Source organism: Spodoptera frugiperda, chromosome 10 (assembly GCF_023101765.2).
Source record: "Spodoptera frugiperda isolate SF20-4 chromosome 10, AGI-APGP_CSIRO_Sfru_2.0, whole genome shotgun sequence".
Lineage (NCBI taxonomy): Eukaryota > Metazoa > Arthropoda > Insecta > Lepidoptera > Noctuidae > Spodoptera > Spodoptera frugiperda.
In genome coordinates this window covers 4,042,185-4,066,201 of record NC_064221.1, presented here as the reverse complement: position 1 = coordinate 4,066,201, position 24,017 = coordinate 4,042,185, and the positions used below count along the sequence as shown (strand labels likewise).

The window sequence follows — 24,017 nt, the reverse complement described above, 5'->3', positions numbered from 1 at the left end:
AGAAAATAAAGATTGATTCAGTACAGAGACCTAAATTGTATGGTTTTTAATGAAGCCATATCTTTTGTTAATAACGAGGGCTTAGTTCTGATTGGTTAGTTTACTCGAGCTGGCGTCATGATTGGCCAGCTCGAATGAACCTTCCAATCAGAGTGTCGAACGAAATCTCGTTTCGATCTCAAAAACAAACTCGTACTAAGGGTACAGATGGACTTTAACAAACCAATGGTTACTGTCTCTGTACTGATTCAATCTTTATTTTCTTATCTACATACTAAATCGCTTGGCTGATTATACATACGCGTTATATCTCTTAAATGACAGCATCGAATTAAATAAATCCTTTATTAATTCATTATTATTGAGAAAAAGTTGGTGTCAAACAGTAAAAATTTACCAATTCTTCAGAAAAAGAAAAACGGGGACGAGTCTTTATTGCTAATATCTTATTATTTGTTCATAATTACGTAATAATTTGTATAGAGTCTAGCTTTAGACAGTATTATCAGCGAATCATAATAATATGGAATTGAGCTTAGACATTGGAATATCGCCCTTATGTCAACACATATAAGGAGAGACGCACAAGTTATTTTATAACTCTTCATAAATAACATAACATTACAGTCCCTTAAAGGTAAGCGTCCACAGGCCCGCATCGTACGCAACGGATTTTAGTTTGTCTTGTATAGAAACTCATACAACTGCGTCCATTGATCCGCATCGTACGCACCGCATCATCAGCAATGCCTACATGCGATGCGTACTGATGACGTCATACGGAATGCGTACGATGCGGGCACATGGACGTTTACCTTTAGAAGGAACTTAACTCCAGTTATGTTATACAACGCTTTAATCTCAAATAAATATTTACATAGTCTCAATAAAAAAAAATACATTTGACACTAATTTAATAAATAAAAGAATCCTTTTTACTACCATAAATAGGTATAAGGCGAGCCGCACACATTCGGTTTCCAAATCAGTAACCCTTAGTACGAGTTTGGATAATGTTTAGAGTATTCGAAACGAGATCGCGTTCGGCGCTCTGATTAGCCGGCTCGAATAAACCAACCAATCAGAGCGCCGAACGCTTAAACGTAAAGCAAACTCGTACTATGGGTACTGGTTTCCAGATCAAGAATTCAGATATTTCCGTTCGGAAAAATAAGAACGATGTTCACCTAATTTGGAAACCGAAACGTTAGCGGCATACTTTCAATATTCCGAATCTGAATTCCTCTGAAAACTAGATTCGGAAACTGAACATTTACCTAAACAATTAAACTAGACCATTAATCTTCTTACAAAGAATAAATAAAAAAAACTCTTACACATGATGTTCAAAAAAAATATTTGACATAAAATTATCGGTACCGTCGTTTCGCGCGCAGAATCTCACTAGACTATGGCAACACTGTTTAAGTCCCACTTATAGCAACACTATCTGATCACTCGCTTGTACCCTATAAACTTACTGCCGCTATAATTCGTTATCTCGCCTACCTAGCTATTTCTCTCACGGCCCTTCCTGTTTTTAACCTGAAAGTTAGAGAAAAATGAATTTTATTCATTGATATTTTTTTTAATAAAACTGCCCCACACTCGGATTTTCTCCTGTATCGTAGGTGCGTTTACAAACATACAAGTTCACATACACATGGCACCCAGACCCGAAACAACAATTTGTGGATCACACAGAGTTGCTCCGTGCGGGAATCGAACTCGCTACACGTTGCATGGCAGCTAGTTACCCAGCACCGCGTCAACCGTGCAGTCAAAGTCAAAAGATATTTCAGCTTACAAACCAGCTTAATAATAATAGATCTTGGAGCATTACTTAAATATAAATTAAACACATTTTCTTTAGAAAATTGTGATCATGTATCTCTTTCGTATATTTTATCAAAATCGATTCTGCTGTTAAGATAATATATAAAAGATCCCAAACACAAACTAACACTTTCTTTTTAATATTATATTAAACATTAAGAAGTTTCTAGATGTTTCTAAAAGGAAGTTTAGTATTTCTTAGATGTTTCTTAAATGAAGTTTAGTATTTATAAGGAAGTTTATTTAGTTTCCTTTGAAGTTACATTCAAATGTTCCTAGAGGGTATCCAGACAGTCGTGTAGTTACCTGAGTGTGACTACTTGGTGTGGAACTCCTTGATGCAGAGCGCGCAGGACCAGGAGCCCTCGGGCGGAGTCTCCAGCGGCGGCGCCAGGCAGTACATGTGGTAGCCGCGGTCGCAGTCGTCGCAGAATAACAACTGGTCCTAGATACAGACAGACATATTTTATAGTTTAGGTATAAACGACTGGTTAAGAGGAAATAGTAGATTATGTCACTCTTTAGCCTATTAAATACCTTTACACACAAAAATGATACGCTAAAGTAAGTTAGTTGCAACGTGAAAGACAAATGTACAAGCAAATTTTCACGTTTAGAATATTAGTAAGAATGTCTTTTTGCCTCTTACTCACATTTGAAGTGGTAATCCGACTAGTTTCAAGCCATACACAGGCGCTATAGTAGGCTGCACGCGGATATTATTATTTTTTTTTTGTTTTGAGGGGAAAGTCATCCTTATCCCTTCCCCGTTTTGGATAAGGTGAGTGGGGGTGTAAGACTCTTACTGACTAAAACCACCCCGTTCCTACTCCTGCTTATCAAGCCGGAGCCCCGGTAACCGCGCTAAACAGTCCGCAGCTCCGGACACGCGGATAGCTGCGTCGATTCACAGTTATGTAAGACCATACACAACATAATTAATTTAATAAATGAGTAACTTACATCATTATCACTGGTTCCGCACACGGAGCAGCACTTGCACTCGATGCACTGCCAGCTGTACTTGAACACCGACACGATCATGTTCGGCGTGAACTGCAGGCACATCGGGTGGGCTGCGCACGAGTTGCAATGGGTTATTATAAGAGTAATTTGGTAATTATAAGAGTAATATTTTATATTTGTGTTTAACAGTTTTTGGAGCTCTTTATTTTACGTATACCAATCCTATAGATTGGTAATTGTTTTATAAATATTATTATTAACACGGTTACCGCCATGGTGGATACTGCTAATCGATGGTTAGCGGAGGATTTGCCTTCAACAGGATTTATTTCGGCACTAAATGCTTTAATTTTGTTTGCGGATTAATTTTTGCTAAAGTGCAATCTTAAAAATATGGTATATCAATTGAAATTGATGTATTCGCTTTTTGTATTTCAGATTTTCACATAGTATGGACCAATTTGTAGACTTTATTAGTAAGTTTATATCAAACGTATCCAGGTTACAGCTACGTAATTAATTTCATGACCAAAACAGCGTTATTTTCTTAATTAGACACAGCAAGAAGTAGTTTGACGATAAATCTAAGTACAAAAAAATAAAGAGCTCCAAAAATAATATTCACATATTGTAAGGCACATAGTATTTTTCTTACCTTATAAAATCTTCGATCTCGATCACATCAACAAATAAATCAAAATTTACTATTTCCAAATAACTTTAGATAAGGGGAAAACATAATGTGCCGAACAATAGTGAAAAATAAAGTAAAAAAACCACACTTAGTAACCATTAAATGTCAAAAAATTACAAATTTTTATTTCGAAAAAATGTAAAAAAAAAATAGAAAAAAAAAACAAACAATGTCTAAAGGGAAGTGCACATTCACTATTCTTCAGCACAAGCAAATACTAAATAAAAAATCGACTTAGAATCGTCATACAATTTAATTCTGATAAAATAGAGCAATGTATTACAAAAAAAAATAAAATAATCAGAAAAAAAACAATGAATTTTTTTATATAACTCTCGGTCTTACGCTAAAAATAATAAAAAAAAAATATACGAAACAACATAACGGAAAGATTAATTCTTTTTTTTTATTTTAAATCTTTGGGTATCCGCATTTATGCACTTCCCTACAGGCATTAAAAATTAATAGATATTGCCGAGAAAGAAAAAAAATATGAGAAATATAACATTTTGGTACCATAATAAACATCTATAATATTAAACATGGTACTTTTAAGTACCAGAATAACTAAGACTCATTAACAGTCACTAAACACTCACATAAAATTCCCACATAAACTTGACATAATAAATAATAATAGTAATAATGTTTTTTCTATAGTGATTATTATAATAACTATTATTTTAATAAAAAAACTTGCTAAACATGTTCATGTTTCAACTATATCGATTATATTCTTGGTTTTAAAGTTAAATATAAATATTGTAGACATGGTCAAACACAGCTTTTTTTCCCTATTATACAGGGTGTTTTCCTATTATACAGGGTGTTTTCCTATTATACAGGCTGTTTTCCTATTATACAGGGTGTTTTGAATGTGAAAAAGCTAAGCTACCTACTAACTGTGTATGAATAAGCAAATTCCATAAGATTTTTTGTTCAAGGAATATTCTATTGGGTAAACGATTTATTTTATTAATTGATAAGAAATACAGATAGAGAAAATATACACAAAAGCTAACAATTCCATGGAATAAACTTTATATCTTTATACACAAGAAAACTAACTCTGACATGAAATATAAAAAGGGTAACTCGAAATATCTAAAACACTACCCTTTAACCGCCATATTTCCATGTCCCTGTCGCTCATGTCGTATTACTGCGACAGACAACATGCATGATTTTATCGTTCTATTCACTCGATTGCGCCTCCTTATTAAGTATAGATTTTTTTGTTGCTTTGTAGCTGCATGCTAAAGGCACATTAATTGTAATTTAACTTAGCGGTTAAAAGGTTCAAAACAAAAGCTCAAAACTAAAAAAAAAAAATCGTTCAAAACCCCACCCTGTATAAACTCGACATAGACACAATAATAAATACAAACTCTAGAAGGTTACAATTGCACAGACTAAGGCACCTAACAGACGTGACACGATAATATATAATTATATAATTTATTTATAAAAACGGTAACTTATACTATGTCCCTACTTCACGCCCGTTTCGTATGAAAGGGCTTTAAGGTACGCGTCCACAGGCCCGCATCGTACGCATCGCACGCAACGGATTCTAGTTTGTCTTGTATAGAGACTCATACAACTGCGTCCACTGATCCGCATCGTACGCACCGCATCATCAGCAATGCCTACATGCGATGCGTACTGGTGAAGTCATACTGAATGCGTACGATGCGTGCGATGCGTACGATGCGGGCCTGTGGACGCTTACCTTTAGACGAAGCGGCACCAATTTTTAAGTACATAGGTACCATTATCAAGCCAATTATGTACACAATGGTGTATAGTGGCCACGTTATTTGAAAATAGACTTTAAAGGTAATGAAATAAAGTTCATAGTTTTCTGAAAGTCACTTTATCGTGAGGCATGACAAAATTTCAGGCTCTATTCATTTATTTCAAATGCCGAATATCAATTTAGCCAGCCTCCGGACTTTGTTTAGTTTGCTTCATGTTGAAAGAGATAGAAACGCGAGCGTACCGCGTACTGATTAGCCGGCAAAAATGAACCAACCAATCATGATTTTGGTTAAAGCATTTTCTAAAGTGGCCAATAAACACCATTGTGTATCAAGTATTAGGAATAAAAGATCCAAAAACAGTGAACAACGTTATACAAACGATCGCCACAACAACTAATTAAAAATCTATAAAGTAATAATTTGATAACTACTATAGAAATATACTATGAAGAATAAATTGTCAATATATCATTATAATTATAATATATAATAATAATGAATAAATCTACGCATAAAATAAAATTTAAAACCTAATTTCGATTAAAACTTTACTTAAAACTAGAACAAAAACATGTCTAGAGCTATAGGAATGATAGTTTATGATCAATGCCATACTTTAGTGTATTAAAAAAATAAATAAAAGCAGATACTTCAATTGATAAACTCTATGGTCAGAGAAAACATTCAAATACGGAAAGCCTTATGAAACTGGCCGCTATAAAATTCTAAATTCAAAAAGTGTTCACGATGACGTAAGATAAGGCTGAAAACACATTAACAACATGAAGTTAGTCTTCTTTTTAAACTAAAATTATTATCAAAATCTTTGGGTTACGATTTAAAAAAAATGGGTGTTCAAAAAGGCACGTAAAAGCTCCTATGTAATATTATAATAAGCTATTGTTTATAACCCGCCTACGCTTTAGAATATTCACTATATTTAGCACTAAGGACAATATCTTAGTATAATTATGAGCTTATAACAGTATGTTGGCAAACTTAACACATAGAAATATCTAGTAAAAAAAGGTATTTGATAACAGTATTTTTATAATGGAACACATCTATCTCTTGATACAAACAAAATGACTAAGGATTTCTTATAATGAGGTCTACAATGCTTTCTTTCTAAATTAGGAGGAAAATGTATAAAAAAACACATTATAGCTATGTATACTTGCGTAGTCGGGTAACTATACTCTGTGATCAATATTATCCTGAACTGTATAACTGAGACTCAAAAGCCTAGAGGTCAACTCGGCTAATATGAGACTATATTCCATCTGACATTGACACATGACATTAGATGTCAAACTGACGTATGTGACGTCACGTTTCAAGATATATTGGACACGGAGTGACGCGTGCGGTGACTTTGTTGCAGCGTGACTAGAAAGCTAGGACATCTGAACGATTTGTGCCACCACAGATGGACCTCTGAGTGGCAACATTATTTGGCATCAAGCGAAGCTATGACTAAATTATACTGTCCTTAGTGTTGCCAGGTAACGACTGTGTTGTGTTATTGCTCTTTATTGCTGTGTAGTAAATAAAAATAATAATAAAACTATTTAAATAAGTACCTATTGGTAAACTTTGAGTAATAAATCTTTGATAAAATAACAAATATAGATAATATAAAAACAACGCGACTGGCAACACTACGGTCTAGCGTGGTCATGATCACATACGAAATCATGTAAATTTTGATAAGGCACTTGTACTCACTAAAAATAATAAAAAAACGATTAAGGTATAAACATTACAACAGACAACAATTTAAAATATCTCATCATTTGGCATCCATCGTCACAAGTGTTGTTTTATTAAAATGGCAACACCAAGATCACATAGTGCAACACTGACACACAGATTAAAAATTCACAATGATATGTGACACAGAATTATCTATCATATGGATATCATCATTGATAATGTTCGGATATGATTTTTAAAAGATTTACTTTAGACAAAGATTTTGACATTTATATTGTGATGTCACTATTCTAACACGATTACAATATAACTACTAAAATATGCATCAAAGGTCTTTTCATTCGAAAAAGAGTATGAAACGTGGAATGTAATAATTAAAACTAGCCATCAAATCAAACATTCTCTTTGGTAGGACCGACAAAAAGAGCACGGGTAGTGAACTTTTTACAGACAAACACACAAATAATACTCGAGTTTTTACATATTATTCGAACCGGTGACGTAGAGATCACATTCGTAGGTTGGACTTTGACGGGAGGGGGGGGAGACAGGGTACTGACCGTAGTCGTCATGGAGGAGTTTAGTTTGGGTAGCGAAGTTGTCGAAATCATCAGCTGAGTAGGACATGGAACTGTGTATTTCTACTACTCCATTGAGCTTGATACTGTCTCGGAGGTACCGATGACGTTCACAAACGCGGTTCTCAAGATGATAGCACGAAGGTTTAGGTAGACCGTTGCGCGGAGGTCGGCCGCGCCTCTTACCTGATCTGCCGCAGTCGGCGCAGCTGACTAACTTTTCCGGAGTGCCCGTCTTCTTGTTCTCATTATCGTCGCCGAGACAGAAATCGCAGTATGGTGATGGCGTCACCTACGGACAAAGAGATGAAGGTTAGAGCTGACGGTATACTGAGCTGAAAATATTTGTTTCAATGACTGCACGGTTGGTGCGGTGGCTCGGCAACCGGTTGCCGTGGAACGGATAGCGGGTTCGATTTACACCCACTTTTCATCCACAAATTATTGTTTCGGGTCTGGGTGTCATGTGCATGTGAAGTTGTATGTTTGTAAACTCACCCACGAGGCCACAACACAGGAGGAAATCGTAGTAAGTTTAAAAAAATCCACTAGTAACGGCAATTTTAGGTATACATTTGTTGGCCTCGTCGTACCGACTTTACTTAAGTTTCCTTACTTTACCTGGTATACGAGATTCAAACACTATCTCTCATGTAGACCTACGTTCCAGCCAACCAAGGGACAACTAATTAAAATGACATCACACCCAAACTCTACTTACATCCTTTTTACCCTCCCCGGGCTCCTTAGCCTCTGACGCAGCAGACGCCGAGGGTGCTGCAGCCGGTGTAGCACTATGCAAGGCCGCAGACAGTGGAACGTGCGCTGAATCCGAACTAGAAGTGTCCGCCGACGCCGGTCGAGGCGGGGGAGACGCGCGGCGCACTGGGGGCGCTGGGACACCCGCTAGAGAAAAATATATTGTTAAAAATTGCTTGACCATTGTCACTTGATCTACTACATACAAGCATAGGAACATAATGGTAAAAAAAACGTTAGTACAGGAGGAACTCGATTATTCGGCTCCCAGTTATACGGATTCGCGATTATCCGGACTACCCACTCATTAATTTAAATTTACCTACAAGTCGAATTTATGCAACGTAACGTACATATGTATATTAATCTAAGAAGATGAATCTCATAATAATTATTAATAAACATTGATTTTCATTCATATGTGTTTGTTGTTTTTAATAAATACATAACATCGTATGTATAACATAATATGTATGCACAAAATTCGCTTTTCTTCGTAAATTCGATTATCCGGATTTTCGATTATCCGAATGCCTAACGACAATAATTAGTCCGGTTAATCGAGTTTCTACTGTAAATAAAATTGGGGACGCAAAATAAACGCAACATAAAATTAATGTTTCTGTTCGGTACAACAAGTACTATACAACTATTCAAAATAAAATATAACACGTAAAACATAATTAAAATAGGCCGCAACTGAAAAGTAATTTAGCGTATAATCATGTATTAGTTCTAACCCTCTGGTGGCGGGGTCGGGCGCCGAGGAGGCGTCTCCTGCTGGCTGGCTGCTGAAGATAACCATTATTATGTACGAGGAACATGTCTATTAGCTTCAAATATCCGAAAACACGCTTAGTTATGTTACCATATAAGTATAGACTCTCGTGCTACCAAATAAAGTTCTAATTACAACAACTGAAGAATACGAATACGCACGTTTATTATCGAATTTTGGCTTTCAGTTGCTATAATATTATTGTAATATAAATTACAACAACAGACGTTTTTGTAGGAGATATTCATATTGTGTTGAAAATAGTTTTGTAAAGTTGCAAATACCTTGTATGTTTAACGAAGTAAACTAGAACTGCATATTTTATTATTTTTGTAACTGCATCTTACAAGCTAATCACGAGATCGTACTTTTATCAACATTTTTGGTATTTGCATTATTATGAATTACTCCTGAAGCTTGAAAGACGTCGGATGACATCACCCGATGTCTCCGGGGACACGTGTCGCTCGACAAATGCTCCTAGTGGAGACGAGGCTTTACGCGACACGACATAACCGCCTATAAAAAAATATTTGCTCGTTTACGCCTTTGTGTATGCGAAACATTTATCCTTTTTTTTTTACAGTTAACGCTCGAAAAATACAGTATTTTGTTATAAAAAAATACAAATTAGTTTTGATTATAAAGTAGTCAAATAATGATGGATGAACACCACTTACGCTGCCCTCAGGACACTTGTGTTGCATGAAATTATAAACATTTGTAAACTCACACGATAAACTAGTAATGTGCATGCATCACTCATTGCTACGTTTTATTATTTACATTCATTTACTATCTTCATTTATATTTTACCATTAGAATTAAAAATTTAATTATTTGCGCAAAACATTCAGTACTTGCGCAAAGTACTTAGCGCAATCTTGATCCGTTGCGCATATTTGCGCAAACCAAATTTTATAGTCCGGTTCACCTTAAACAAAACTTCCGAACTATTCGCTTCTTCTCCAAACCATTTTAAGGCTCAAAATGACAAATTAGAAGTACTTACCAGTGCCAACAGCAGGGTTATTGAGGAAGGTGACGTAGCTATCTTGGTACTCCGTCGCGGGTTGGAGGGGGGGCACTTGGTGGGCGGGGGGAGTGTGGGCGCCAGGCCTGGAGTCTCTAGAGTCTCCGTCACTCGCGCCAGCCCCGCCCGACCCTCCCGCCGGCTCCTTGTGCGTGTGAGTGAAGTGGTATGTCAGGCCAGGCCGCGTCTTGTATTTGGCCCCGCAAACTGCAGAAAGGGATTTTTTTTTAGTTTCGTTTCTAGATTAGGGTGTAGTGGATGGACTGAGTTTTGTGTATTAGAAAAATGGTTTTTCCTCCCATGGGTTCTTTAAGGTTATAAGTAAGTTTACGGGCCACCTGATGAAAAGCAGTAACCGTAACTCAGGCGTTTGACGTCCGCCAAGAAAAGAAAAAATATGGAAGAGACCCATTTCTAAGTACTCAAAAAATCAATCCATCCATTAAAAAAAAAACAAAAGACATCACAATAAAAGCACAATAAACATAGAACATCATACTTACCGCCGTGATGCCTCCGTCTGCTTATACCACACTATACCGCGATAAAATTAAGGTACCGACAGAAATACAGGTTATAGCGTCAACAGAACAGAGCATAGAGGAGGCACCACGACGGCATCGGCGTTACAGTGTGAACGAAGCCTTAAAGTTATCCGTCATCAATCAATACCTTTAGTCTAGCCGTAGCTTGTATGAGAACATTGGTGCACATTGATTTTCTTAGAAGAAAGAAGAAAATGTCAAATGAAACTTTATGACAGTAAGAATAAAAGCTAAATTCGATTAAAAATCTTAAATATAGTACATTTTTTTCTGTCAACTAAAAAAATCTAGAATGTTCTCATACAATTTACGTGGTGGAAAGCCGGCCCGTCGTGATAGGTTCTATGTTCAGTTCTAGAGGACGCACGCTTCGGGGCTGTTTGATTGATGACTTCAAATCTATGGATCCGCCCAGCGCTAACACTGACATCACAAGTATAGGAAACGATGATGCTGTACATTCTGCTCTGAAAGAAACACATTTAATCCGACGAATTTCTGCGATAAACATTAATTTGTATAACTATTTCATTACGTTGTTTTCTTTATGACATTAATTAGTATACTGTACATTGTTAAAATGACAATATATCATCTATAAAATAAAAACCAAGAGCAAAATCTACAGCAGACCGCAAGATCCAAACTTGGAGCCAACCAAATCGTCTTAAAAACAAGAATAAAAAATAATACATTGGATAATTTTATTTGTTATTCAACATAAATATTTCTTGTATAAATTCATAACAATCTTTGGGTGATAATAGTACACTGGCGTGCAAAAAACCGGCCTACGTATTCGATTTGCCAAAATCAGCAACAAAAGAAATGCATAAACATTTGGTACCGATTTTTCTGCACGGCAGTGTAGTGGATCTAAGAATAACATCAATCGTCTTCACTGCCTCACACATACAAGAAATAATAGAAAATATGAACAATATATTACCAGCAATTTTCGTATGAAGTGTTTCATACATTTAACCAGGCAATACCAACATCTTAAAATAAAATGAAGAGTAACGCAAACTTAACCTACAATGTTCACATTGCCCGGCTAAAGAAAATTTCATTTGGAGTTTATCGTCTGTAAAAAAACGTCTGAAATCCTTTTATAAAATATCATATCATTTATTATCACTGTAAAAATTTGTATAATATTTAAAAACATTTCTGTAACATCAAACTTTAGTTTAAATCTGCAGATAATTCATGTCATATTCCCTCACATTCAATAATTAAGGTTAAAATGTAAAACCAAACACAATAAGAAGTACAATGACTAAAATTTTACTATAATACTGAAATTTTGATACATTTATATAAATATTATTATGTAAACTATTGCTTTAATTAGATCCATTTAAACATCAGATCTTTGTGACAAAAACATCAATAGACATTTGACAAATATCTATCACTTTCAAATCAGAACTACCTTCTTGAAACTAAAAAACTTTCATATTTAAAACTTTCGTGAGACAAACTAAATTAATTAATACGTTTTACGGCTTATTCACGCAGCAACTCTTTGCAGCAACGCCATAGTCAACGCGTCGGGTGTCGTGGCATGCTGCTAAAGCCTTACTTCCTTGTTAAATAGCTACTTGAATTAGCCAAAAACATAATAATTTATTTATTAAATTTTCCTTTACATGAAGAGCTGGTATTTCACTATTTTTCATGAAACATAAACGAACATTGAATATTCTATCGTATTTTTAAACTGATAATAATGAAAAATCAGCTCAAAATGCACATAAGTATTTTAAAACACAAGATTTTCTTCAAACCAATACCAACCAGAGACAAACGCAAAACTTTAGTCATTGTGTAAGAAGAAGAAGAGAAAAACAGACAATTTTCCTAAAAACTATTACGAGAAAAATTGAAAAAAATAAAATAAATAATCTATCACAGTCACATGAGTTACACGTTCAACCAATCGGTGCGATAAAATCCAAAAAACCATTGTGATTCCTTCAAAATTGTGATTGTTTTCATAAGATCCGGTTTAAGAAGGTCGCATGAAGCTATGAATGACTTCGGTGTTGAATGCCCGTCGTAAAGAACACAGATAAACATTTTAGTTCCTAGTAAAGAACATTGATAAACTTTTTAGTTCCTAAGCGAAAAGAAATTGTGATTTGTAATGGTAGGACCACACTATTGCTAACAGTTTACAAGCACAAGTAAATTAACTGATTCAATTAATCATTAATCATTAAATAGTCATTTAACTGATTACTTATACAGTCATTTAATGATTTTACGTATCGAAAACAATTGCTAAGGACTGAGTTAAGTAACCATTAAATGACTCTGAGTATGGCGGTAAATGTTTGACAAAACATTACTTAACAGTAGTGTGGAAGCAACATTAATAGTAAAATTATGATGTAATTCAATCTCTGCTCTACCACATTGCAACATAAAGCCCTTTCGAGCGTATGTTTGTATGAACGCAATCTCAAAAACTGCTGAACCGGTTTTCAGACGACTCATACTAAGTAATAGACTGCTTGATAAACATTTCAAGGATGAAATCGAATAGCTAGTCCTACTAAAACGTTAATTCCTTATCAAAGTCACTACCTGGCTAAATTACCAAATGAAACGCCTCCCTAAATATATTTGAACACATATTGTAATTGAATAAGGCACATTTTGCCTTCACATGTCAAAGCCTCACATTCTACTAACCAAAATGGCGGATCAATCATAGCTTCATGACAAAGAAAATTACGATTCTCTTTAGGTAAACCTTGTTATATGAAATTCAACTTTAACGCTATGAACACAGTTATTGTAATAGATTGGCTAGAAAGCTGTTTTTGCTACGGTTATATATGACCCAGACACTGATTAATTTCTATTCCATAATAGTCCATATTCCTCATTCCATAATGGTCTATTTTTAAATTAAATAGACATACATTAAAATGAATAAAATAAAAAGGTCCTTTAAAATACTGACCCTTAGTAAGAATTTTATCTAGAAAGCACGAAAAGAGTTCTTTGGCATGAGATCTTATTTGCCCAATGTAGATATCAAGAATTGTCTGTACAATTGTTTGACAATAGAAATGATGTACGATCAAACGGGGTGAATAGACACAGGAAAGGGGTTAATAGATGTTAGAACATTTATTCACCCCTATTCTGTATCTATTCATCCCGTTATATGGTATTTGACAAATAAAACCACTTACTACATCAGCGCCTGATGACCACAAAACGTTATCCGTTCATTCAGAAGATAAATCCAAGTTTTACCATACAAAACGGTTTACATAAAGAGAATCGCATAGCAAAACGACTATACAAAAAGACGATAGAATAACTAGTCTAACCTACATTTAAATAACACGACTATTCTACAATAATTCAATAATTATAAAGGATTATATTGTGGCAGTGTAAAATTTTGATTTCAATTCATTGGTGTTTCTTTATTACAGTTTATTTTTTTTGAACTTTCAGCTTATAATTGACTCTACTTGGTGTTCGCACGTTTTTGACATAAGCGATGTTCAAGACATTTGTTTCAATGAATTAATATAGAAATAAAATTATTTACTATGTTGAATTGAAACAGTTAATTTTTGTAATTGAAATAATTACAAAAATTAACTGTATTGTAGATACATACTACAATTCATGGCTTAATCAAGTATTTAGTTACTTTTACCGCATTGATTGGCTGATTCGAAAATATCAACCAATCGTATATTAAGATTTGACCGATTTAAAATTAAGACGTTGATTAAATTAGTAAATTAACAGCCAATCACAAAGCTGGAAACACAACTGTCAAAATCGATTATGTCAAAAATGTGCTCACACATTAAAACCTCTTTTTTTTAAATAGTCTGCGTTTTATTGTCAACATGTTTTGAACTATTATTTGAGTTTAATATAACAAAAGATAAAACAATTAATTTATTTAGTAGGTATAATTTTTCTTTCTATTTTTTTCTCAAGTAAAGATATTGCAGAATAATGGATAATGTTGGCAATAAAACTCAGACTACCACCATAACAAATGAGTAAAAGATTTTTAGACTCCAATGAACAACTAACATAGCAGTTTTATAGAGTAAAATGTTGAACTATAGGTCGTCTTAAAGGCGATTATGCACATAACTATCACTGAGAACATTTCCATGGTCTGTTACAGATTCTACTACAGATTTCATCTGTAGATTCACTTACTTTGAGATAGAACTTTGTCACACTAATTGTACTATGGGAAAATTCTTTAGGTATCTAGTTAGCAAATCTACAGATAGTTAGATGGATTATTACAACGTTAATGATTCAGTTACATGCATAACCACCTTTAAGAAACGCCTATTAGCTTAAAACACCTGAACAATGACGTCACAGAACAGTACAAATACAAGAAAGAGACAACGATAGTGCAATCAACTACTATCTATTTCTAACGTCAATATAGGATGACCAAACACATTTCTAGAAAGAGACAAGAGCTGACAATACTATTGTTCTCTCTTTCACTCTGTGAATCAATGCTCAGTCTACAGCATAGATTATCGAGTTTCTATTATCATATAGCTAATGCCAACCTAACATAGTATAAGGCAGATAATGCCTAAGTTACCATCCAAAACAGTGGATTATTTAACAAAATATACATTAAAGTTAGAAGTCTCATACTAATAGTTCTCGTTCACTCACTCACTGAGAAGCTGTTGGTTGTATCTACTGGTAAAAGTAACTTTAGCTTAATTTTAGAAGTGTGGGAGAAATTATTGCACCTACTTTTAGTAAACATGGTCCCAGAATATTATTAGCAGAGGTCGAAATTAGGTAGAGTTATTTATGTACTTCCTTTCCGGGATTTCTAATGGACAACCCCGCGTGGCCATAAGAACGTCAGAGATAGATACAACTACAAATGTGGTAACATCGCGCGTATTGATATGCGAAATATTTTGGACATTCGAATATGTCATTGACGTAAGTACGTAGCGTACGTAGTAGCAACGTCGTGCGTTCAAATTGTAAATGATCATAAATGTAAATGACTCTTTATTAAAAAAATCCCGGCCTTTTTTCTAACAAATGACTTTAATTACTTATCTTATTTCAACTCCATTTTAAATCATTACGTCAAAGTTACACCTATTATTATCGAACTCTATAAAAGCACAGCTTTTTAAGTACCATATTCCTACATAATTATACATTCAGGGACCATGTTTACAAGTCCAAAACAACGAATATTGAAGAAGAAATTCCAAAGAAAACGGAAAACCGATTACTTTTATTTCTCGCGATATTAAACCAGCACAATATTTTTATTTTAAGGCCTCAAGCATACCGACTTGTCTCTAGTATTTATAGAAGAGATAGAAGACTTAAAGAAACAAGAGCGCCATCTACATTTAAGGGTTAATGGGCGTAGTAACGATATGTAGAGTTACAAATAATTTTGTGACATACCAACATTATTAAATACAGAGCGTAAAATTTTAGCGTTCGGTCGTAAAGGGACTTTATGAACAAGCAACTGGGCTTTTTTATGGGAAGAAAATGATCCAATGGCTTCTCCCGCTTTAGATAAACATCTTACTAATAATAAAGGAGTGTCAGACTCTTATTGACCAAAATCTACCCCGTTCCTGCCCCGTAAAATGTTCATACAACTTTATGAACAAGTATTATCATGTTTAGGTTTTAGACAAATTGTCATACCCTTTTATTTTTGTCTAAAAAGCAAAGTATTGTTTTTAAATTTTACTTTTTTTTACTATATCATACTACGCCCACATAAAGAGCCAACTTTCTTCACACAACCTCCAAGCTCCTCAGTGAGTTTCAAGTTCCCTAACAACAATAACCGTCGAATCTAAATGCATTACATATCCGCATAGTTAAAACATAAATAGTTAAATAAAATGACCACTAAACCGTCCAATTCCTAACAAACTGCAGTGCTCTGTAGAACAATCGAGTTCCTACTTAATTATATTATAATCCTACCAATTATACATACTAATATTGCCAGACCAAACAAAAATACTTTACTAGAACAAGCTTTCCTGAAATGGTTCTTGTGTCTTCTCGCAAAAGGTTCGAAATCGTTTTTTAAGACATGCGAGATTCGACTTTATTAACTCAGGAATACCATCGCTTTTAATAATACTAAGCCTTAAGGGTCATTTTCTTAATTTTCATACAAGACTGATACATCAGATCACCTCAAAGTCGTTCTACAAAACACTGCGTGCAAAATGCATCCCTAAGACCTAGGTAATATAGTTTTAATTTATCTAAAAATTTAGCAAATTTTATTAATTCCGATAGTGTTTAGAGATTCTTATGCTAACTACTATTCACATCATACGTACATACACAACAATGAAAAGGCATGTTTGCGAGTTATTGCAAGAACATAAGGCTTATTATTGCTTGGCTTTTGGAAGAACTGGTGTATTCAAGTTAGGGAGTGTATATATTTTTTTAATTGCTTATCTTTTATTGAGATTGAAATGAGGTTAACATTTGGAAGACTTCAGTTTAAATACAACCAACCATATGCATTTTTTTAAATAATAATAAATTATTAGTTGTTTTTTCAAAATATTAAGCCTTATCGCAGATCCATGGGAGACAATGTGTTTTCTATTGTATCTTATATACCAACGCATTTTTAAAGAAGGGTTAATTATGGATTAGCTGCCATTACGATTTTTGGAAAACCGTATTTAAAGAAACAGAGCCCTTATTAGATCAGATCACTATCTGTCTGGTTTTAAATTAATTCAAATCATAAGATTTAAGTAATAACCGCAGTCCATAGACCATATAAGGAGCTTTAAATGTATCAAGGGACTACCCATTAAAGCCGTGGCAGACACATGTAAAGCTCCTTAAAGTGTTGTGTTTGAAGATTACAACAGTAAATATAAATTATTGATTAAGTATTTGTATTTTTTTTATCAATAAAATCTACACTTGTGTTCGTTATGAAAGAGCTCTCTCGAGACAAATCTCTTAATTTGTAACGAATAAAGACAAAACCAATACCTAACACTATTACATTAATCTATTACTATTTTTCTTTCTTTTTTTTTCTAAAGCCCGCCATGCAATAATAAGCCTTCCTATACACGTCTCCCTACACCCGCCTAGTAACTATATCGCTAAAATTACAGTACTCATTGGCCCTGCACTATTACAACTATGCAATGCTTATCTCAATGATGTTCCGTTATTTATTTATTTATTTATACCGAAGCATGTGGTCAATGTAGATGTATGATTAAAAAAAAAACTTCCACCATTTTGATATTAAATTCATTTCAATACTTAAATGTAAACTTTTCGAGGATACTCAATTAGTTTCCAAGTCGGGTGGGGCTCATAACCAAGAGCAAATGATGAGGTCAGTAGCTTGTAGACATTTAAAGACTGACTGCAAAGCAAATCCTCCGCTAGCGATCACTTTTGCTCCCCAAGGCCTTCATTATAAATAAATATCGCATAATATGTTCGATCGTCGCGTTTAACTGATCGATACGACATATAGCTGACTTCCATTTTTATTCCGTGTTATCGTATGTGGACTTCCAAATTGTATAATGTCAAATCAAGAACATAATTAGCGAGTATAAGTCCTATTTAAAAACGTTTACACTATCCTAAATACATTAAATACATAAATATACTCTATGTATAGATAATTTTATTGCCAATAATAAAATATTTATTACTAATTTAATAATTAATATATGTGTGTGTATTAATGATAATTTTAATAGTTTCTTACTAATTAACTCTAATAGTTATTTACCAACCGTGATAGATACATTCAGGTACATTTTTCAAAATACTGCGTTTCGAGCAAAACGCATTTTTTTATGACAGTAGCGACGACATAATCAAATTCAATACTTTTTTCGAAATGTCATGTTGACGTCATAATGTCAATGTCAGCTAACATACTTTCATGAAATAGAATCTATTATAAAAAAAATTAAGATTTATCATCAAATCAAATTAAATACATAATCCGAAACCAACGTTGTATGACTGAAATACTTTAATAATACCAAATACCATAATTTTAAAGCAAAAATTAGATCACCTTAACTGTTTTCTAATGCTCGGGTCACATTAACGCGAAATGCCAATAATTATCTCGATAATATCCTTTGACGTTAAACCTTAATGTGGCCCTACAGTGAAAGCGTATTCTAAATTACGATATAGCTTCGAAATCAACCAGAATTTTATTAGCTCGAATCGATTCCATAATAATTAAATATTTAAAAATTCAAGCTGTACCTATACCACCAGTGTATTATTTTTTCAACCAAAATCTATGTACGTACATCTACATTGACCACAGACCACACCTTTGTTTTTTTTTTTTTTGTAACCATTGAATAGTTTCTACACGCTCAGGTCCTAATTTACGACAAAACTGTTGAGCAAAAATTCATTTTAGTTTTTTTTTAGGATTTTATAATGTCACAGTAGATAGTGCCAAGCAGTAATTTGTTTATCCTGAGTTTGCTTTATCAAACACATTTTAATAAAGATTTAATACATGATGACCATTATCTTTACCGGTATTTAAGAGATGTTACCGACTAGCCAAATTCAATGCCATTTTTTCATGTTTATGACCATATAAGCCATTCTTAGTCAAAGTCAGAAATCAATGTATGGAATTGACATCACGCACTTTTGTCATAGTTTGTCACATGTCAATCCCATACAGTGTATTGACATTTCTATTCAACCCTATCCAAGTTCCATAAACATGTAAGCTATTTAGTTTTTAACAATTATCGTCTTCACCAACCTTTCTTAAATTTTAAGGAACCCCTAATCTGAGATAGGTGTCACTTAACAACATTTTAGTTTTTACCAACAAATAAGTGACACCTAACAGTAAAGAGATAGTTTAGTTGTTCCCCCACGCCAGATCTGGGGTGGTTGGTGAAAACTACCATTAAATAAGTCAGATAATATAAACTGCCTGGCAATCTACTGCATACAGGTAATTTGGTTCGCAGGAATGTCTATCCGTATTAACTATTGTTTTCGATGCGGGATACATATCTATACTAAATGTACAACTACATCTATTTCTTATTTATTGGTATATATCTTGATTGGTGCTGCTGTATAGTATCAGTAGAGTTTGCGTTGGAAATGGAAACATTATGAACATTTTTCAAACATGGTCAAGCAAAATTATTTTATTTCCAGATATTATAGAAGATATTGTGTAAGAAACTCCTTCATCGCGTTTAAAACAGTTCTAGTTAGAATATAAAGGTACTTTCCTAATTTTTAAACCAATGGCAAGAACTTAGAACTCTTCTAAATGCGATGAAAGAAGACTTAACCTTAACAAATTATCCCTCAATAACTTCTATTAAGTTTAATATAAACTTTGATTGAATGGGCATGACATAGCAAGTCTTTAACAGGTACAATAAGTGATTTTTATTGGATTTTCAACTTTACATCAAAACAATAAAGTTAAAAATCCAATGAAAAACATTAACACATTAGGATAAATTGATTTACTGACCACTGTACTAAAAATCTGAACCATCTGCCCCGTGTAAGGGATATAGGACCTTAAATCAAGGCAGTAAGTACTAAAAATGTTCCAGAACCTTCCATTTCCAGCGCCCTCAGACGAATAACATTGATATGTCTTTATCAGGATGTATGTAAGGACCTGAGTAAGGCGGGGAACACGTTAGTGCCTCCTTCGTGACTTACGTTCGCAGCCGAAGGGCTTCTCACTGTCGCCGGGCACCTCGTATGGAAGAGTACCTTGTGCGCGCTTGCCTCGCCCGCGACCCTGTAACAATATACATTTCATATTAAAAATTAAATGAACTAGTGAAAATTAACAGGATGCGGCCGTCAGTTGTTTCAACTGCCTGCCTGTCTACAAATAAATATTAGGTTCGTTTTTATTTTTTACTATATTGTTTCGTAATAAAGTCGGTAATCTATTGAAAAGACTGACTGGACGCATGGTCCTAGTATCCTTTTCTTCTTTTTCCTACATGAACTCAAATCTATTCATTCCAAGTTCCAATACTTAATTACTTCAATCTTTAAAATGATGATTCGATTACAGTATAGATCTCCTGTAATTACACCCTATATACAGAGTGTAACAAAGTAACATTTAAAGAACAAGAAGCTTCTTGGATCAGGCCTAAAATAAAGATACTTATCGTCACGCCTTTTATCTCCGAAAGGGTAGGCAGAGGTGCACATTACGATATGTAAAACCACTGTGCAATGTACACTTGTGTTATATCCTATCTTATAAGTCCCATCCAAGTTTTTCCAGTAGCTTCTAACCGGCCTATCTGAAAGTCATTGGGCGAGGCCTATGTTCAGCAGTGGACCTCTTATGGCTGTTATGATGATGACGATGACAATTTCCAATTACAAAGTAAATACTAACATCCACTTACCAACTAAAGAGTAATAATAAGAAATATTGCAACACCAGAACAGATATCATACTCACAGCTCTGCCACGTTTGGCGGGTGTATCGTCAGGTTGTGACTTCCTCGTGCGTCCCCCTCTAGAGCCGGGCCCCGTAGGTGTAGCCCCACCACGTCTCTTGCGCCGGTTCGCGTACGTATCATCATAGTAATCCTCGTCCGATTCCGCTTCAGGTTCCTCACCGGTTTCCATTTCTTCCATTGCTAGTTCATCGTAGAACCATTCCTGAGGACAAAGGAATATCGTTTTTAGATTTTTTACCATATTGTTTTGTAATAAAGTCGGTAATCCATTGAATAGACAGATTAGATCAGGTTAGGATCGAAAAGAGAAGATAAATAACAGATACTTCGATGACCTACATCATTGTAAGACTATTTATTCCAATAATAGAAAATTTTTCTATGGCATATGGCCAGTAAACGAGCAGACGGATCACCTGATGGTAAGCAATCGCCGTCGCCCATGGACATTCGAAACACCAAAGGCGTTAAAAATGCGTTGCTGGCCTTTTAAGGGTTAGGAATTTAAGGGTTATTGGAGAATCGGGGATCATTCGTTCAAACCTTCAATAAAACAGGTTTTCAAAACATAGCAGTATCCTTACCTTAGGATCATCCTTAGCAGCAGTCTGTGATCCGTCTCTACTGTCCTCACCAGCGAGTGCATCGCCTGGTACTCCGGAGCTGTTCTCTCCTTCACCAGTATTGTCCAGGTTGTCTGCGGCTCCCGTCCATCCCCACCGCGTAGATGACATTGTTAGGTATTGGCGGCGGGCTTTGCGCCATCTGGATAAAAGAAGGAATATGTTAATTAGCAGTTCATTATTTTTAATTAGGATAAGGGGAATCAGGTTTATTGTCTATGGAAACTTTTTGAAAATATTTTACTAGAAAATCCAAAAGTACTTAACGTAAGAACTTACTTTAGTTTACGTAGTACTTACTTTAGTACGAATTTGTTTTACATTTAACATTGAGATTGGCCTGCTCCGATTAAACAACTAATAAGGGGGCTAAATTCAGTAAAGTTTTGATGTTTTTAGTAAACATAAAACAGAGATCCTGTTATGTTTAGGCCTAGTTTAATACTGAGTGTATTTGTGCAAGTCTGTCTGTCAAATAAATGCATTTTTCTCTTAAAAATTTTTCATTACAACATGAAATACTCATTTAAATGAATACCAACCTCTGTGCGGGGTATGTGTACACTTGTCCTTCTTTCTGGCCAGGCATGCGTTGTCTTCTCGTCATGAACAAATTGCAGTGACTCTGTGCGACACCTGTAACAAAACAACTGTCTGTCACAACAAAATTCTATTCCTTTTTTTTATTGAATGGAAGAGATGAAAAGTGAGATTTATTAAGGATCATACATAGAGATCATCTGTTTGTGTATTTTTATAGATATTTCATATAAATAACTAATATATAAAGCTAATGATGAAGAGTTTGTTTGTTTGAGTGCGCTAATCTCCAGGACTACTAGTTTGATTTAAATATATCTTTTTGTGTTGGATAGTGCATTTATTGAAGAACGCTAGAGGCTAGTAAATGAATAAAATATTGCACTATGATCTATAGGATCTGAGTAGACCAGGTGAAGGTGCGCAAAAATAATTAGTACTCCCTATTGATTTTTTCATCTATCTAGCTAGACTAGCCCTTGAGGTGTTGCATGTTGTGTGTGAGAATTATAGTGCAAAAGTGTTTGGAAACAGAATCAAATATGTATCAGTTATTGATTCCAAGTAATAATGTGTGCCTATTTCCAACCTAGAGTCCTGTATTATTGTCTTTTTTATCACAAAAGTTGTTATAGTAACATTATCAAATCATACTATTACAAAATAACTCAAGACTAGCTAACATGTTCAAAGTTGCTCAATAACCTAACCAGGCGACGCCTAGGACACCTAGCCATACTTAGTACTTATATTAGACCTCGATTAGCGTTACGTTCGATTTTTAGAAAGAGATAGTCAAATGGAAACCTTGTGTAGTAGACAGAGACAGGTAAACTTTGGTATTATCTCTAGTACCGAAGCACTAACAAATAATTACGATCTTATCAACAAAATAGGCCGGTAATAACAAATAGTAGTAAGATACAAGCGTCTCTAATAAGTAGTAACGCCTAGAATAATGAATAAATAAGTAAATATTTAGAAACTACGGTGGGCGTAGACGCCTTCGTAAAGTAATGACAGAAATCGATAACTCACCAGTCTGTGTGTCGATAAACGGCATACGCATCCTCCTTTCCGCACATAGCCGCGAATTGAAGGTTGAAGAGTTCTCAATAATCTCTTTGTAACTCGGATCATTGAGAAAACTGAAACAATCAATGTGAAAACAAACATCAAAAACATGCACTTCACAATATCACTATAAACACCGAAGCTGTTATAATTCTATTGAATATTGTACGCCGAGATATAAAGTACACACTCGTAACTGTAAATATTCGATTTACCTTTCAATTTTTGTTAAATTTGAAGGATTCACTATCTGAATCTCGGCCGCCGCCATTTTATTAGCAGACGCTACTTTGGTGACGTCCACTGACGTTTTACTGGTTCCGGTTTGGTTACCAATTAATTTTACCAAAACCTACCACATGTCTACCATTACAGATTAGTGCAAAGATTCACAGCTTTACATTCACTTTACGGGCAAGTTCTCACATATTATTTATTTTTATGAAGTTTTTTGATCAAAATACGCTTTGTTCTTGCATTTAAATCGAAATAACTCGTATGTTTGTAGCAAGTGACTGATGGTAGTTTTTAGAAATCGTACGAATGGTGTTAATTGGCAATACTAAA

The 24,017-nt window shown here is 34.5% G+C and overlaps 1 protein-coding gene across 4 annotated transcripts; it reads right to left on the bottom strand.

Annotated features, from left to right (window-relative positions):
* Nucleotides 1-599: 599 nt before the first annotated feature.
* LOC118277071 (zinc finger protein ubi-d4) lies at nt 600-23,793 on the bottom strand. 4 transcript variants are annotated; one of them, XM_050696331.1, is made up of 13 exons: nt 23,666-23,793; nt 23,415-23,524; nt 22,379-22,472; nt 21,798-21,978; nt 21,212-21,415; nt 20,443-20,524; nt 10,103-10,330; nt 9,053-9,103; nt 8,275-8,459; nt 7,740-7,845; nt 2,800-2,912; nt 2,143-2,281; nt 600-1,545 (listed from the first exon to the last, which is right to left on the bottom strand). In XM_050696331.1, the coding sequence occupies exons 1-12, from the start codon at nt 23,719-23,721 to the stop codon at nt 2,153-2,155; spliced, it is 1,539 nt and encodes a 512-aa protein (XP_050552288.1). In that variant the 5' UTR covers nt 23,722-23,793; the 3' UTR covers nt 600-1,545; nt 2,143-2,152. The 4 variants fall into 4 exon arrangements, with proteins under 4 accessions (XP_050552288.1, XP_050552289.1, XP_035451623.1 ...); XM_050696332.1 differs by lacking the exon at nt 9,053-9,103; XM_035595730.2 differs by lacking the exons at nt 600-1,545; nt 2,143-2,281; nt 2,800-2,912 and having other exon boundaries at nt 3,731-7,845.
* Nucleotides 23,794-24,017: the final 224 nt, after the last annotated feature.

Bases quoted from the DNA above. Each gene is read 5' to 3' on its own strand.
- LOC118277071 (XM_035595730.2), bottom strand. From the start codon at position 23,721: ATGGCGGCGGCCGAGATTCAGATAGTGAATCCTTCAAATTTAACAAAA. The intron at 10,331-20,442 runs GTAAGTCACGAA...CCCTTTCTGCAG, and splicing joins GAAGCCCTTCGGCTGCGAAC to TTTGCGGGGCCAAATACAAG. The intron at 7,846-8,274 runs GTAAGTAGAGTT...CTTTGTCCGTAG, and splicing joins CCGGGGAGGGTAAAAAGGAT to GTGACGCCATCACCATACTG.